Source organism: Cryptomeria japonica, chromosome 7, assembly GCF_030272615.1.
Source record: "Cryptomeria japonica chromosome 7, Sugi_1.0, whole genome shotgun sequence".
In the NCBI taxonomy this organism is placed as follows: Eukaryota; Viridiplantae; Streptophyta; class Pinopsida; order Cupressales; family Cupressaceae; genus Cryptomeria; species Cryptomeria japonica.
In genome coordinates this window covers 20,058,524-20,077,022 of record NC_081411.1, presented here as the reverse complement: position 1 = coordinate 20,077,022, position 18,499 = coordinate 20,058,524, and the positions used below count along the sequence as shown (strand labels likewise).

At 33.9% G+C, this 18,499-nt stretch overlaps 1 protein-coding gene and 1 long non-coding RNA gene across 2 annotated transcripts in view; both read right to left on the bottom strand.

Annotated features, from left to right (window-relative positions):
- The window catches only part of LOC131053208 (protein ABA AND ROS SENSITIVE 1), a 90,652-nt gene extending 84,364 nt beyond the window's left edge, over nucleotides 1-6,288 (bottom strand). Inside the window, exons 1-2 of the mRNA XM_059208121.1 lie at nucleotides 6,174-6,288; nucleotides 5,952-6,051 (exon numbers count right to left, since the gene is read on the bottom strand). Coding sequence (XP_059064104.1) covers nucleotides 5,952-6,051; nucleotides 6,174-6,256 — 183 coding nt within the window. The 5' untranslated portion in view covers nucleotides 6,257-6,288. The remainder of the gene's footprint in view (nucleotides 1-5,951; nucleotides 6,052-6,173) is intronic.
- A 6,992-nt stretch (nucleotides 6,289-13,280) lies between these two features.
- Nucleotides 13,281-18,179, bottom strand: LOC131032038 (uncharacterized). Its single transcript, XR_009358570.1, has 3 exons — nucleotides 17,264-18,179; nucleotides 13,467-13,648; nucleotides 13,281-13,365 (listed from the first exon to the last, which is right to left on the bottom strand). It is a non-coding gene; the product is annotated as an uncharacterized LOC131032038 (long non-coding RNA).
- Nucleotides 18,180-18,499: the final 320 nt, after the last annotated feature.

Here is an 18,499-nt window from a genome sequence, read left to right as displayed (position 1 = left end):
TTACATGCATTGATAAGATGACACCTGATCCTAAGTTGAGAGACAAGGTTCTTGATGAGTTGGAGGTGAGATTTGAAATTTGCAATTGCTCTATCTTTATTTATGAATTCGGAAATGTTCTTTATTGAATTTGAGTTTGACACTTTGACTATCTATTTCAAAATTTGGAAATGTTCATTATTAAAGATCTACAAAAGTGCAAAGGGGATACTCTTCTCATCACAACTAGCAATTGATAGGAGAGGAACACAACAACCAGGTAAAAAATTTAGTAGCTTAGTTTCAATAGTGCAAGAAAAAACCTACAAACTTGATTGTTACATTTTTTTCTCAATTCTAATATTTCTAAATGTTTTTTGTAGATTTATGGTGGGAGAATTATGGTGTTGGCACGCCTAATCTTCAAAATATAGCTATCCGTGTTTTGTCTTAGCCATGCAGTGCTTCTGGGTGTGAACGAAATTGGAGTGTATTTGAGAGCATTCACACAAAGAAGAGAAATAGATTGTCACAAAAGCAGCTCAATGATCTAGTATTGTTCGGTACAACCTTCGCCTTCAAGTTAGACAGGTGGAGGGTGTTTCACATGAGGCCATTGACTTGGATGAAATTGATCCATATGGTGATTGGACCATGCATGAACAAAATGATGGTGACGATGTCCTCCTTACCGAAGAAGAAATTGCAGAAATAGAGAGAGGAGCAACACAAGATGCAAAAGGAGCAAGATTGGATGAAATGGAGGACGAAGATGAGGACGATGATGAGGACTTTGACTTTGAAGAAGAATCATCTCACCATTTAGATACCACAACACCCACTGCTACTACTTCTAGCTCAAGGCCTGAAAAATTGAGCTATATTAGGAAAAATACACAGAGGAAGATGTAGTCTTCTCTTTGGTTTGTTCATTCACATTGTTGTTTTTCACATTTGGAGTTGGACTTGGACATATCATTATATGTAATTTTGTGAACATTTATATACTTATGCTGCCATTATACATTTTAGAGTTGAAACTTGAAACTTGAATATGCTGCAAAACTTGAATATGCTGCCATGAATGATGAAATTTCAAATATTTCATGTTTGTAGATCATATGACATGTGTAATGTTTCAATTATGGCACTTATGTTCTCTAAATGCATTAATTTCTTTATGTTTTTTTTGTAAAACTATGGTTTTTTTTTTTGCCGAGTCTTTTGCGAGTCTTTCACGAGTCCGAGCCCGAGTCCAAATTTTTGGTTTGCCAAGTCCGAGGCGAGTCCGAGATTGTCAACTATGATCTAAACTAATGGAAAATAGCAACACTAGGGGTAGCTCACCTCTCTGCACAAAAGGTAGCCAAGCCAAGATACCCTAGGGGACTACAACATAACTATAATCAACTTGGGGCCATCAAGCAAGGATGGAGACATGCATCACTTTCAAGTGATATAACCTCCAAGCTAGTCGAGAGGATAGTGAAGGACAAGCAAGATAAAGATGAGCTAAAAAAATATGTGCAATTTCTAACTGATTGCTTGAAATGTCTAATTGATCCATCTCAACCAATGAGTCAAGCTAGCTCCTCATTTGACCCAAGCTCAACTATTGGGAAAGAAATGATTGGTAAAGTGCATAAGTATAGAGCTTATGGCAAAGTCACGAAAGAATGGGTGAAAGATATTAAAATCAAAGAAGCAATATTTATCAAATGTATAAGATGATATAGACCACTAAAGAAGGCCATTGACAAGAACTTGTGAGAACCAACAAGAAGAGTCCATATGACAGCAAGCAGATAGCGAGCTAAAAGAGATCCTTGACCTTGGGGCAGATAAAGCTATGGCTGAACAAATTCTCCCTATTGCTAATGATACAAGTTGTACCATGTGGAGAAAAAGAATAGAGCAAAGGGCCACATTTTTAAAGCAAAACAAACTACTAAAGAAATGTAATCAGATCAAATCTGGTATTCAAAAAGAGCTCTCTAGCATAGGCATCCACTTGAGGAACAAGGATAATTCCAAAGATGCAACAACAAAGGAATAGAAGGATGTATTTGAAAAAATAATTGAAGAGCTATTCAATGAACAATCATTTTGCATGGAGAATATGAGGAAAATGGCACTGATCAACTATACTCTAGATCAATGTGAAAGCCACCCAACAACCTTCACCGCCAAATTGGATAGCATCAAAGTTATAGTCGAAGTTGAGAACAAAGAATGTTATTATTCCCCAACATTCAAAGATTCCAATGATGACACAAGTGCTAAAGGACTAAAAAGCTAGGTGTGCAGCCCAGTCAACACAAGGAGATGGTGTTAACATGGACCAATCAAACGTGCCACCACAACCATGATTTTATTTGCTCAATGATGTTATTTGGGAACATTAATATTTTATTATGTTGCACTTGTAATTATTTTAAATGAGACTTTTAAAAGATTCGGTTGAGTGGTTATGTAAGTTTTCTTCAATGTAACCAAAAGACTATTGAAGGGTTGATTATCATTGTTTTTGATGAATGATTAAGAGAGAGATAATATAAAAAAAATGGTCCTTCCTTGAGATGATATTGTGAGTCTGTGTGCTTGCAAGTTTGAATGCTTATATATTGAAATCTATTACGAGTCTATGTGCTTCAATTTATTTCTGGTTATCAACCTTGTGTTGATAATTAGAGGGAAGTTGATAACTAATTCAACTTACCCAATTGTTGGTGGCATTTGCTATTGAGACATCGACCAGCTAGGACTCGAACCTAGGACCTTCCATATGCTGCTGGAGTGCTCTACCACTGAGCTATTGGCCCCTCTTGGACCAGTCCATCGTCAGTCCGGGTGTGGCTTATTTCCAACACCAACACCCCCCCTTAAGCCACACATCTCGTGTGCTTGGGGCTCCTAGCCTGAACCTGGCTCTAATACCATGTTGAGACATAGACCAGCTAGGGCTCGAACCTAGGACCTTCCATACGGTGCTAGAGTGCTCTACCACTGAGCTACTGGCCCCTCTTGGACCAGTCCATCGTCGGTCCGGGTGTGGCTTATTTCCAACACCAACATTTGCCTTTATCAATCGAGCAAATAAAGTTAACACTAATAAATATTTTATAAGGACCGATCTATCTTCCAACATCCCCCAAAGAATGGTCCTTTCAAGTTTCAACTTATGTGTTTTTCGAGACTCGAGTCATTTTAACCTAATCAAGGGATTGGTGGTTTGAAGAGAAGCCTGATTATGGGACTACAATGTATTCCTTTTTTAAAAGGTTTCAATTTGTGAAATATAATCTCAAGAAATGGAACTAAACTTCTTTTGAAATTGTTTTTGAGGAGAAGTTGGCTCTTCAAAAGCAACTTGAGAGGGTCACATTCCAGATCAAAGAGGAAGGCATAACTATGGAGCTTTTGAAGGAAGAAGCTTTGAGTTCCAAGCATATGGCTGAATGGGAACTTGTTGATGTGTTTTTAGACACCTCAAACACAAAATAAAATACCAAAATATTTTACCCCCTCTTGCACAAAATCATCTTCGATGCTAAATATATGATCAACCAAGACGACTCCAAGGTTCCTAATGTCAAGTCTTGACATGTGGGCAACTCAATTGGGAATGTGTTTGCTAGTAAACCAAGGGGACTCGCATTGTACATGAATGCTTGAATGTTTGAACTTGGGACTAACTCATCTAACAAAGAAAGAACAAAAGGAAAGGGTTTAGAGAGTTTAATCTAATCCTAGGAATGTAGGATATAGTGAATGACTTAGTGAAACTCTAATAGACTTTGCTTTGGCATCAATGAACAACTCCACAAAGCTAGTGCAATCTTCTAAGGTAAATATATGATGTTCAAATTACCACCAACAACATAGACACCATCAAGAGAATGCATATCAATGTGTCAATAGCAATTGAAGTTAAGCTTGAATAAGGATTCCAATTGACCATGCAAGGTAAGTTTACAATTAGCAAACCGCTAGTCGTATGGATATGTGAATTTCACCATTAATCATCCACAAGATCTTTCATTCAATCAACCAACATTAAAACAAATGAGAAGTAGAGACCATGCAACATGTTGAATCAACAAGCGAAATTCACCATAACTTCAATGAAGAGCAATAAGTCTTTTGCAATAAGATCTTGACAACAATCTTTACCTTCTTTCCTAATCTACTTCTACTCTAGCAACTATTCTTCTACTCTTCTAACATTAACCTTTATAAATGAGAGAGTTGAGCCCTTTTATAGAAGTCCCATTACAATGAATGACTGAGATTGCTTCACAATCGATGGCCAAGATTACAAGATAAAACCCTAATTAGGGTTTGTTACAACCACCATTACATTGGCCAGTGAGAGATGAGGATAGGTAGGATAAATAATATTTGATGTAGCACCATGTGTCACTTATTCCATCCTTGATTGAATGTTGACTCAGAACCCCTTTGATTGAACAAATGGTGACTGAGATGCCACCTCATCTTGCCTTGTAGACTTGATTGACTCTAGAACATTCTTCATGATGTTTGGAATTCCTTGTCATAATTTGCATTTCATCTTGATGTCAGGGAATTCCTTGAACAATTTCCTCCTTAACGTTCTTTGACTTTGAGATACCCTTGATGTATTCCTACTTCATAATGTGGAATCCCCTATGCTCATGTCTTAGATTTGTCTTTCCCTCATTTGTTCACCATCATGGTGAAGTTTTCTTCATGTTTGAGCTAGTCCTCATCTTTGCTTTTGGAAATCCATGTCTTGAAATCCTCGTCCAATCCTTTTGACCATACATTGGGTGATGGTGAGCTCTGCAATTAAAAGCTCTCATATAAACAACTTTGAGCATTTCAGATGGTTGACTCGTTGTCCTGGCTTCTACGCCCAATATGGCCATGACTATTACACACATGTGATTGCATGCCATTGTTTTATAATGGGTACTGCCAGGTTTTCCATTCTTGTCAAACTAAAGAGAAAGATCCCAATTTAACCCTCATTTATATAAACAATATATGCAAAAAATAAATTGAAATCATCACTAAAGATTGAAAAGTCCATTGCTTCAATTTTCCAACAATTTTCTTTACGTTTAGTACAATTACTTTATAATATTATCATTTTTTTGTTAAATGATGTGTTTTTAACAATGTAAGCACCATAAAGCCAAATCATTGCTAGAGGCTCACAAATCAATATTTTGCATCTCCTATGACCTTCATTATCATTGCTACCATTATTTTTTAATTTTCCAGTGCCTTCGATTTTTAATTAAGTGACATGTACATTTACATGTATTCTCACCGCCATATGCAAGTTCTGGGCCCCACACCACTCTACATCCTGCCTCAACCCATGATAATGTTACCTTGGATAAAAGCCACTAATCTCTACTTTTTGGGATCCTGAACACCCACTTGTAATACCAGAATTTATACAATATATCGTTTGCCAAAAAAAAAAATGCATTCTATATAACTTTCGTATTCTGTCATCTGATTAATTAGATAGCCTGAAATACATAGTGTGCAGTCGAAAGAGGTGTGGTACTGGTATTGAGTACAATCATGTGAAGGACACAAAACTATGGTGATGTCCTGGTGCAGATCTAAGAATCAGCCATATTAATAGCATCAACACAGGGTTTGAGGCGTGTCTGCGTCCACAATTGCCTGTGATATGTTACGTCCCGCCCTTAAGATTTTCTTTTTTAAATACTGTACATAATTAATTTTATCTATTTTGGCATAACCCCATGCAGTAAACTGTTTAAAAGGGTAAAGTAACAATACTGACAGTCCAATCCCACCATTAAATGAGTCGTGAACAGTGAGCCCATATTTTCTACATGAATTGTCCTAAAAAATTCCCAAATCTTCCAAGATTTGAAGGCTAAGGTTTGAATTTTGCTGTACCATGTTTCTCCAAAAAAACAGGATTTAAAGTATTTGACGCATACTTCTTTGTGCTTGCGTGAAGCCTGGTGGGCAGGCCATAGGGGTTCCGATTTTATAACAACATTGCAGACCCTGCACACTGCCTGGTCAAGCTCATTATACCTGCACTCATCAAAAAGGTTTGTACGCTTACATTCATCTATTTGCACAAAAATTCAAACCCTGATAAACCAAAGGGTTTCTGAACCTTAAGACCTTAGAAAACTGAAATAACAATTATTTACCTTACGAGAGGAGAATCGATCCGCTTCTCTCCTTTTTCTTTCTTTTTTTCCCTGAACATAGCTTTTCTGCTTTTTGCGTCCATGTTGAAAAATCAATCCTGCAATGTTTCTAATTCACTCGGTCGTTGCTTTGATCCTTATTTTCTACAATGCACTGCCTAGACTGATATTAGTATAATGATAATGTTATTTTGATTTTAAGTGATTCAAGAACATTAATAATTGGAAATTGGGAGGAGGGAGTTTCAGGTAGCCATATCACAGTACGTAAATTTAACGTAAAAAAAAAAGGTAATATATAATTGATTATTAAGACAATTATAAATGGATAAAATAAATTTTAAATTTTAAATATGCAAAAGATAATGTATAATGTATGTGATGTTGCTGCTATTCGTTGGTCTGTAACAGTGTTGTTTGATAAATTTGCAAATGGTTTTTTTAGTTGCTTTCCCTATAAGCACAGGGCTTTTCTCTAGCATTTCTGCCTCTTGGAGGTTTTTAATACTAGACATTTGTTGAACCATTATACTCGATTTGTTGCATGTGCATTGCTCTTAACTTTTTTGTTTTATCTCTTCCAAGAAATAATTATGAGGAATAGAAACAAGCCATAGCATCTGTCCTTTGCTATTTTTTTTTATTCGAAACCTATAGAGAGGTGATTAAAATTAAGTATGCATTTTTCTAGTTTGTGCTTCTTGCAAATGCGTCAAATAAGATGGGACCCTCCAGCATAGTGTAGCTAGCGAACGTTTTGTGTCAGCAGGTTTATCAAACCAAGATAGTTAAACATTTATTAGATCTCATGTTGTGGACATGAACACAGCCATAGTTGCAAATTGTCAACAAATTTGTCAAAGGAAAATGCAAACATTTATTAGACCTCATGTTCTTGACATTATTAAATCAACGTTGACTTGCCAATTGCTTGCCGATTACTTAGCAAAAACTTAAAATTTTTGGAGAGAAACTCTGATGCAGCAAATTTATAACTCTGTCCACCTGAAAAATACTATGTTTTTGAGCTCTATGTTGGTTTAGGGTATGTAGGCATGTGGCTAGGGTTTTCTAGGCATTCTAAGGTTTGCTAGTGTTAAAGAGCATAGTTTGAAATAGTTTGGTAGTAGCCTGGTAAGTTTTTTCTTTTTGTTTACTATTTTTTTTTTCAAGTCTCAGATTTTTTTTTCATTTTTTGTTTTATAAGGGTCTTTTGGTGGATATGTTAAATGTGGACTGGGTTCCACTGCCTTGTATAAAAAATAAAAAATATTATCAGCAATCTAAGCATCAACCCTTGTATAGGGATGCTTAGAAAGTCTGCCCCAGCCAGAATCCATCACTATTGAAATACATAAGAACTGCTTTGACATGCTGATAACTTCAATTAGAATTGTAATCAACTTCTTACACAACAACTGAGACAACTAAAGACTGCTATGTAGCAGTAGAAAACTTGTCACACAACAACTAAGGGTTGGTTTTAGTAATAAGTTTTTTATTAGAGTTTCTAAATAATTTATTTATTGTCAGGCTACTAGGTTTTTGTTTGATTTATTTCTTCTTTTTCCATTTTTCTGGGGTTCTAGTTAATTTCCTTTTTTCATAAAAGTAAATGTCATCTATAAGTAAATTATAAACATTCAATAATTTTTAATTTTTATTTGTATTGAAACTTAAATTTGATATCTATTGAGTTCATTGTTTTAGTCTATAATTTACAAAGAACTCTAATTTTGATCTATATATGAAGAATCACATTCATAGTGTGCTCCCTAAATTTAGTCATATGCATGTTTTTGAAGAATATTTTTATAAAATTATGTGTTTTCAATGTTTAAAAAAATTTCCAGGTTACTGCAGAACTTCTCCCTTAGTTTTTATCTAATCCCAACAATTTAACTTCTCCCTAAGTTTTTGTCTAGTCCCAATGGACTAAAATTGTTGGGTCAGCCAAGTTATTGCCAAGTCATTTTTTCAACTAGAAAAATAATAATAAACCAAAAGTCAAGTAAACACTATGGATATCAAAAGTTTGATTACAATCACAACACATCCAGAACCATTAATAGCAAGGAAGGAATTTATCAATCTCAAGGGCAAAAAATATTCCGATATCCTTTTTTTCAATTTAAAAGATGGCTAAGAAAATGCACGATGCTTTCTAATGTAAAGTAAGATATTGTCGCAATTAATCTCCATGCTGAATTGGGTTTATTAATTCTCTCAAAAGTTTGGATTACCTTGATGAGATGCATGCAGTCCTGCAAAAATTTTGTGCAAATGGCATCCTTCTTTAATACACACTGCAATTTACCCAAAACAATAAATTCAAAGTCAATATTGATTGTAATAATAATCTTTTTTTAAAGAGTGGTTTTCAGCTAGTAGTTGCACCTTTTTTTATGCAATGATTTGTGTGTAAATTATTTCAGTAAAGAAGAAACACTTTGTATGTAAATTATGGTTAATAACTAACATATTTACTGCATTGGGTATGAATTTCAGAGAGACATTCATTAATTATTTGCTCTAAATAATAAAAATAACATTTTGAAATAGCTGGAATCTTCTTAGAAATTAAATTATAAAATTGAAATGATAGATTTCAGTAAAGAACAAACAATTTGTATGTACGTTACGATAAATAACTAAACAAAACTTTCTACAAATAAATCAACTAGTAATCAGTCAACCTAACATTGCCTTGCTATAACAAAGGCCCGGTGAACATTTACAAGATTTTAATGTTGATTCTTGTTGATTCCTCTTCAAGGCTTCTTTACTGGATTGGGTATGACTTTCGTACAGATGATCATTAATTATTTTCTCTAAATGATAAAAATAACGTTTTAGAAGAGCTAAAATCTTGTAAGAAATTAAATTATAAAATTGAAATGCAAAACAAAAACTTCATCATCAAACATACAAAATTAAAGGTTCGCAGATAATTCAGTCCTGTAGATCTAATTACACTAGTTCAAAGCATCCTGACATGCAATTAAGTTATCTTTTTTCAAACTCTTAACTAAAACTATGATTAAATGAAGTAAACAGTGCATCCAACCAGAAAGCGTGGCTGCAGATAGAGCCTCGTAGGATCATACAAATGTTGAAATTTTTGCTATGCACAAAATAGTTAGTATTTCTGACGTGGGCATTTCGATCATATAGAGTTCATTTTCCCATAATTCCAAGATTATTAAGAGTCTGCCATTGTTATCTGACATTATGTTACAGGGACATTTTGATGATTTCCAACTATAGCATCAATGGGATTTGTTTTGTAATGGTTGTAAAATATTGTGACTCTATCTGTTCAGTAGACTATGAGCCACTAAAATAGACATGAAATAATATTTCAAAAGCTCTTTTCACATTGTTACAAACCATGGAGCCTTATGATGAAGATACAAATCATAGACCAACTCTGGCCATGTTATCACTTATCTGCGATGTCTGTTGAGAGCTGATAGCCTTAATTGGTCTTTTCACTGTGAGTATTTTGGTTTTGTCATGCACATTTAAGTGGTGTAAGCAAAGAAACAGGTATCTATTCCAGGTGGTTTGCCTAAAGTAATTCCATTTCTGCAGTGTTAGTGATATATTAGATTGCAAATGGCCTGATCAAATTCTTAGTTCTAATTTTAAATCTGGTCAATGACTAAACATATATGGATTCTTGTCATTCTTTCCTATAAACAAAATTGCCTATTAAATAAGGCCACAAACTCTATTTAGTTGTACATCTTGTCTCATCAACTTTAGAAGTTTGTCCTCCTACCTACCAAATTTGATCCTAAGTGCCATAAAAAATTCATTATTGAAATTATGGTGAACTCATTGGGGAATTTCAATTGATTATTTCACATGTTTGGAACCCAACCTAGAGATTGGATAGTGTTATAATGCTTAAATATATTTATGGCATTGACTTTTAAGTACCCTTTTCTCAAATTGCTTGTAATTTAACAGGAGATAAGTGGAAAAGACTTACATTTTGCTTGTTCATTTTTCTATTTCCGTAATCTGTATGGGATCAGAAAAACAGTCATACTTGAATCATCATTTTCTAACTGAAACAGGGAAAATGTCAATACAGTGACATGGCTACCAAGGAAGGTCCTGCTCTGCAAACGAGCAAGTCATCAGTGGTCCTGCACAATGCAGATGATGCATAATTGTCCATGGCAATCACTCAATTTTCACTTGCATTTGTGCAAATGTCAACAGTGACCTACCTAAATGCAACAATATAAATCAATAATAATTGCAAAACATTGTCTCTTAAAACTTCTGGACAACGCAAACTCCTTTGGTGTACAAGTGGATACCTCTTAACACTTATATAAGGCAAACATCATAGGTTAATAAATCGAGTGTAGGATATTGTGGGATGGATTAGTAAGAGATTTAGCAAGTAGAGAGTTGACAGAAATAATCAGCAGTATGATACTAATTGATTACTCCATTGAGCTTGCCTTAGACCACCAATAAGGAAGAAAAGGAGGTAGAAAAGAGATGAGATAATAATTAGCATTATAACAGGGATTTCATGCTCCACTGAGTTATAAAAGCCCCATCATTGAAGGAAGGAGGTTGTGATTAATTCACACTACCAACTGGTTTTCCCAACATTGAGGTTCCTAAAGTAAAATCCCTTGCATGGTTTGCTTATTCCCTATTACTTATTTACTATTTTGTTATTGTTTAATCAACAATTCACAATCTACTACTCTAAACAATCCTTTGAATCAATTCCATTTGAAGTTAATTCAAGCAGAAACAACAAGCGTTGTTTCAAGAGACTTTTAGTTAGAATTCACCTTACGCGGCATTTCTGAACATAATCTAATGCCTATACAAACACCTACACAAAAAGAACAGTATTAGTTATTCTGAACCTGAACTATTTTATAATATATATTAAGATAAGGAAATAATTCTTATTGTATTTTCATTTTTTAATGTGATCTTGGTATTGCGTGCCTTTGGGACGCTTTACCAAGAGCAGCAGCCAATTTAAAAAATACTCATTAAGGATTCAAATAGGCTCCATTCCTAACTATCATGTATGAGAAGCATTTATGAAAGTATAAAGTATTAAAACAAAGAGAAGTAAGCATCTAAATATAATGTGTCAACTATAAAGACTCGAAATTGATGTGACCACTCTATAACATGTCAACTTAAAATCTATTTGGTAGAATAAGTGAATCCATTTTCGTGAATTATGTGTATGTCTAACAATAACCAGGTATAAGAACTAACTTCATTAGAACTTAGAAGATCATAAAAGAATAACCATTGACTCAAACAGCCTATTGCCAACTAGCCAACCATTTGTAAAATCTGAAGCAAAGTATTTTTCCCTTCATTTGATCCATCGCCAAATAAGATTTTATTAATGCATCTTTATTGCAGAGGCAACATAAAAGAATATGTTATAAGTAATGACATTTTAAATCAAGTCCTTTGCTCTTGTGGCCTGTCCCGGTTCGGATTCGGATTCTTGTTCCAGAATGGATTCGGGCTTTGGGTTCGTCCTTACAATAACATATAAAAATAAAAAATAAAAAATATATACATATATGCAAATAAATTCATAATACACCACAATCAAATGTCTCATCACCAAATGAAATATGTTTTACTTTTTCAGCCTTTTTAGTGGTCTATTTTAGGGTTGGAGGGTCAAGTTGACCAAATAGGCAATAAAAAAATTTGAAAAATTTGAAAAAACATGTTTAATTGCCAAAATTCGATCTGGGTTCTGCCACTGAATTTCAAATTCGCTGGAAATTCCCCACAATTCACCCCGGGTCCTTCTCAGCGAACCCACAGGACAAATTCAGGACCCTAGACAAATTTGGAGAGAATTTCTAGAGGACCAGAATTTGGACAGAACAGAACCAGGACCCAGCGATTTTCCAGAAGAATCTGGCAACTTAGCAGTCGTCTCATCAACTTTGAAAAAGCAATGTGAGTTTATTTTCCTAGCAAAAAGACTCAATAAGCATTATGTAAGTTTTAATATCTGTATCGTACCAAACCAACCTATATGCCCTGGCACAACCCCATGAAAGCTAAAGCAGGGTCCTGTGAGGCCTATTTTGGAAATGGGTTTAATCGTATTTAGAAGAAACTTTTAGCTCTTCATTAATACTGGTTAATTTTTAAATAGGTTTTTAATGCTGTAAATTGGCATAAGTACATTTTTTTAATTATATACAGGCTATGTTGGTGCCAATGCCCATGTGCAACAAATTGATGTATCAACCTTTGTGTTTCGGGACTGTTATCCAACTGAAAGATTTTATGAGGTTATTGCAAATGATCTGCTACAAAATTTTCGAAGGCTACTTTACTTTACTTTACTGTTATCCTCGTGAGCTTGTAACACAGAGTCAGTAGGATCTTGGAAAGAGAAAATATCTATCTCCGTCAATGTATGCCAAAAATTCAGATACTAAAAATGGGTGCTTGCCCCCAAAAATATAAGTTTGGCCTCTGCAATTCCTAAGTTCTGTGCATTTTCTTTGTGGGTTGATCTAAAATGGTGCAAAAAGTACTCGTAGCTCCAAGAATGTTGCAAATGATCTAAGACAAGACATATTTGTTGTACACAGTCTTTTATTTCTTAGCTAAATACCATTACAGTACTATTTCTTATTGCTCTCAATAAGGGTCAAATCTGACATAATTGAATCGAAATATCAAAATAAATTGTTTGGAAAAAATACATCAATTAGTGGAAATTTGAAAATCCTACGTCCAAAAATTGTTTAAAAAACAGGTCCATCATTAACAATTCCAAACATTTAAAATGTTGAAGAGCCTGTTCCATTCAAGTGGAAGGAACTTCTGTCTATGATTTTTGCAAAAACTAAATGAAATCAAAACAAATGTGCTTTTTCACCATGGAAAAACCCTAAAAAGCCATTTTTTCTCTGCAAAAGCTACTAAAATTAACAAATTTGATTGTTTGATATGAACATTTCCCGCCTCTACGGGAAACACTAATCTCACTGAACATAAAAACTCCTCCAATAGAAATTGTGACTAAATTTTAATTTGCAGAGAGTTAGGTCGATTTGAATTTCTAACCTCGAATTTTGTCAAAAGTCACCTGGCCAAGAATCAAGCATCGCAAAGTAGCCGCTGGTTCTATATTTTCTGATCTATGTAGCAGCTTGAAGAAAAATCGAGAAACTTACCTCAAAACCATGAAAAAAATTTTGAACCCTAAGAAATGAGAATGCACAAAACTTGATAAAGCAAGGAAAAAAATACCCAGCATAGATCGTGTGAGAGGTAGCCATTTTCCCTTGCAACCATTTATCGGAGAGTGCAAAAGTGGGTATTTAGAAGAGAACAGGATGTGTTTTCTGAGCAGCAGCAAAGAGCCTTCAATTACATATGTGTTGTGCATTTACTCCATGTCCTGCGATCCCAATGCCAGCTCCCAATGCCAGCTGTTAGCAATAAATGATATTAAAAACAAATTAAAGTTATGCAGAAGATTGTCTCGTCATTCTTTTATTTTATTTTACTTTAAATTCCTTTAAAACCCCAGCAAAATGTCAGCAGCCAATGATAAATTACCAAAACTAATAGAAAAATTATTTTAACAAGAGCTGTGATATACAGCTAGAGTCCCTGCCCTATGCTAAATCTGGTGAGGGAAAGGTAGAGATTGTGGTCACTAGGAGAAAATGAAATATGGGAAATGAAGAAATATCAGTACTATGCTGTAAAATCATAGTCGAATTGAGATTGCTCAAACTTTCTCATGATTTAGAGCTTAACATCCAGATTATTCAACTCCGTATTTTTTGTGCTTAGGTGGATTAAGATTGACGTGTTAAACTGAAGGCATCAAAATAAGAAAAACTGTATGAATACGAGAAGAAAAGATTTTTAATTCTCTTACTGAAATCTATCTTTATATAGTCTTTGAGGCATAAATAAATAAATAGGCATAGCACAAAATGCTATTGACTTTAGTTGTAGTGATGTGTCACAGAAAGCTACAGACATGTATCAGTGGACAACAAAAAAAATCATATCCAAATATAAGTTGTCATGAGAACTGTCAAAGGTTAAGAACAATTTTCTAGTATTTACTTTGAGCATGTAAAAAATGTATAAAAATAAATAATACTACATATGAAAAGGTAATGACTTTTCTCATTTTATTGCTTGTAGGAATCTTTGTTAGAAAAAATGCATATATAATATGATTTTAAGAACAATTTACAACTGATATTTGGTGCAAAAATGATAACTGGTTGTAGTGTTCTAAGAACTAGTTTTCAAAACTAGTATAAAGTGGCAGTTTGGAAAGTATGGTGTCTAATACTATGCGGGTTCTGAATGCAACTGAATAGTGCAAAAGATTTGGATTTACAAAAACTAAGCATAATATCAAAAGTTTGTTGTGAAAGACAATTAACTAGTTATTTACAAAACAAAAATAAGATAGATGTTGCTTTGAATATTATAGGTATGTGAATAGTATTTTGAGCCGTCTAGTAGTTGAAGCAAGCGGCTTTTGATTGTTTTCAACTTCTCTTTTGTGAACTTGCGAAATTAAGCAAATTAAAATGTTAATTAAGAAGTTTGACAGTAGTTGAAATATGAAAACGTACACTTTTGTGAATCGGGTTTTTAGATACGTAAGACAATAACTTGCAAAGATTATAATATAGAGCTATCAACGAACATTCTGAAAAAAAATCATGCATTCTTGAATAAAAAGGTTTGATCTTCAACAATTGCTCGCATTTCTTAATATATTTTCTAATAAAAAGAAACAAAAACTTTTATTTTGATCCAAAATATAGACTAAATATTACCGAAACTATTTTTTTTTGTATTTCAGCTCCTCAACTCCTTACTACAACAATATTGTTTTCATCCAATACTTTTTATTGTAAATTCTAAGAAGCCTTCCAATTGCAATTTTGTATTAATAAGCTAATGGATATTATTTATCATCACTTAGCTAGTATTGCATTTATTTCTTAAACACAAATGACTGGAAAACTTTTTCAATCACTTATGTAGTGCATGCAGTATTTTGCCAAACCCCAATGACTTGAAACTATTTTCAATCTCTTCTATAAGGTTCAAATTCTGGCCCACTGCTCAACTTTTCCAGGAAAGCATTGTCTGAACATAGTATATCTGCATGGAATTTAAATGTAGGTGGACAAGTAGAAACTCTTGCTTTTATGCAAATATGAACAAATAGAAATTCCTAACAAGTGAACAGATTAAAGTTTATTTATGTGCAATGGGCAATGGGTAATGTGATCTACCAGTAAGAGGTAGCATGTCAACAGTCATATACAGTACATCAATGTGGCTGAATGCTAAGTGAAGTAGTGTGCCATGAGATTGTAAGAGTGGTGGTCTGGTGGAACAGTAGACTTCTTCTTTGCAATGTCTATTGTTTCAACCATTTGTTTGTTGGCTATGTCTTGTTTTGGCTTATCTTTATTACGTATTGCAACTTTGTGACATCGCAATGAGCGAGCGGTTTTCAAGTTTGAGCTAGGTAAAGATGTAGTTCTTTGGGCTGCTGAGCTTGTCATAGGCAAAGTAACTGTATTGTTTGTTGCAACATTCTATGAACCAATCCAATTTCGTTGACCATAATTACTTGGTTCAAAAGTCGGTGCATCCGGTAACAAGTCTAGGTTTCGTTGAAGTGTAGGAGGTAGTGTAGATGCAGATGTAGCTGCATTAACTTGTATCAAAATAGGTTGCCTCCTATGCATATTAGCTATTAGTTGTTGTTTTTGTAAAGTGGTTCATAATGACAATGACGTGAGTTGTGTTGAAAGCAAATCAAGTTTATATTTTTTTCTGTTATGTGCGATTGCAATATACCTTATCTTTGGCTTGTTCAGTTGCTTGCCATACGTATATAGTTGCATGAAATATGTGCGAAAGCTATAACAAACAAAATTCAGAACCTTCAAGTTTGCTTTCTGCATATGGTATTCCAATCTTAGAAATGAGTGATTGCAATTGCAATAGACAATTGTTCTTTGTTATAGTAGGTTTCTCATACATGTCAACACATGCCAATGCAAATTTGTTTTGCACTTTCAATGCATTGGCTAAATATTGGGCCATATACAATCGTAAAGCAATTGCATCAAATCATTCTTCAGTTAGTAAAGCAATAATAGCAAACATGCTTTCACCACATGGAGTAACAGATGTAGCAAGTCAGCAAAGTCCAAGTGTATCAAATGCATTTGCAACTGTACTCCAGACGTTGTCGTATTCGTAACATGCAATAGACAATTGTGATTACATGCTTTGAAGGCAATTGTATGTGCTTATCCTTGAAAAGATAGGTTCATAATATCCAGTAGTTGGATTTGTATCATGGAAAAGAATTAATATTGTAGGATGACGTGCATCTCTATTGAAATGCAAATATGTTTTTTTGCATGTCAGAGACCAAATGAATATGGGTATATATAACCAGCGTGCTAACCATTGCACGCAAAATATGTCACCCCAAAGTCCAACTTCACCGTTGGCATTGATTTTTGTTGCTGAAAGTCTCATTCCACGTAGATATATATTTTTATCATGTATATTATGCAAATCATAAAATATTGTTGGATGTAATTCATGTTCAAAAGAGCTCAATGCTGCAGGACAACCATTGTGAAGACAATGTAAGAAATGATCTATAAGACCATTACGTAGTTCATTAGGTGTATATTTACAATGGAGCAAACCATGGACTGTGTCAAATGAGCAATCACCAACTATGTAGTTGAATGAGTCAGTTCGTAAACAATTTACCTTGTCTAGAGCCTCATCAATTGATATCATAAGTGGTTGGTCATGTGATTTGTATGTTTCTACTATAATTGGGTTTTCTGATGTATTTTGTTTGTTTGAACTACTGTTTATAACCATTTTACTCGATTACTTACTTAGACTAAGAAGATTTTTATCTATAGTGGTGCCCACTTAGAAATATCGAATATAGACAAAGAGGAAAGCAGTTTATGTTTGAAGAACTGAAGAAGGAGCAACTTTAAGAACTCATTACTGACCTTGAGCAGCCAGCATGTCGAAGCTAGAAGATTGTCCCGTGCAAAAGATACTCTGCAAGACAAAACCACAATCACATTGTCAATCCGTATCAAAATCAGAATTTTTTAAAACAAAAACAAGAGTGTTTCTAAAAAGCACTTATTTGCCAAACTTTCAGTTCTATGGAGGAACATATAGCTATGACAAGTTGTTGTGCTGATTCATTTGGCTAACTATGAACTTTTCAAATAATACCATAAGATTTCAATAATCTCATAAATCAATACCATTTGATTTCATTTCAAAAGCAATAGATATATCACAATAACTAGACTATATTATAGGCATGAACATCAATAATGCTTACTGCTTAGATTTCATTTGTTCCCCTAAATGTTAAGGATTTTTTACACTAACTTTCAAAGCATAGTTGCTAAGATTAAAAATATGAGCAATAGGTTGTAGACATGAACATTGCATTTATCTTTAAAATCTAAATCAATGATGCAGTTTTTAAACAGTGCCATAAGACCTGAATAATCTCATAAATCAATACCACATGGTTTCATTTCAAAAACAATAGAAAAATCACAATAACTTCTTTTCTATTAAAATTTTTGGTTTTTGGTTAAACTAGTAATAGCAATGGAATGTAGACCATCAAATAGGTACTTTAGATATGTCCCATGAATTTCTCTAAATGGTTGCTGGTCCTATAATAATTAAGAATAGTTACTAGGGAAATCTAGCATGAGAATGTGCACATAGCTGCAAAGAACATTTATACAGGGATCTCATAGATATAAAAAGTATAAGTACTAAGCTACAATTTTTTGGGACAACATTTATATACAAATGCCATAGAAATAAAAAGTATAACTAATAAATGTATACTACCAACACGTACAACTAGTCAGTGTTCTATTGTGTATGGAACCTTAAGGTGATTTCGATGCTTACAAAGAAGGAAAACCATATATTCCTAGAAATCTAATTTGGGATACATGGTCTAACAACTATGTAATATCTTATCTTTTATTTGGAAAAGAACATTGAAATTATGCTAATGCTCTTGATTGAATGAAATCGTTCAATTGGTGAAAATCGTAGCAAAAGGTAAAATATAAATAAGAAAATGTTTCTTATCTAAACCAATTAACTTGGCAAAGAAAGCAACATGACATGAAATGAACTAGAGTACACTACAAGATGAGCTAGCTGAAGCCTACAATTGTCTTCAAGCATCTTTAAATGTT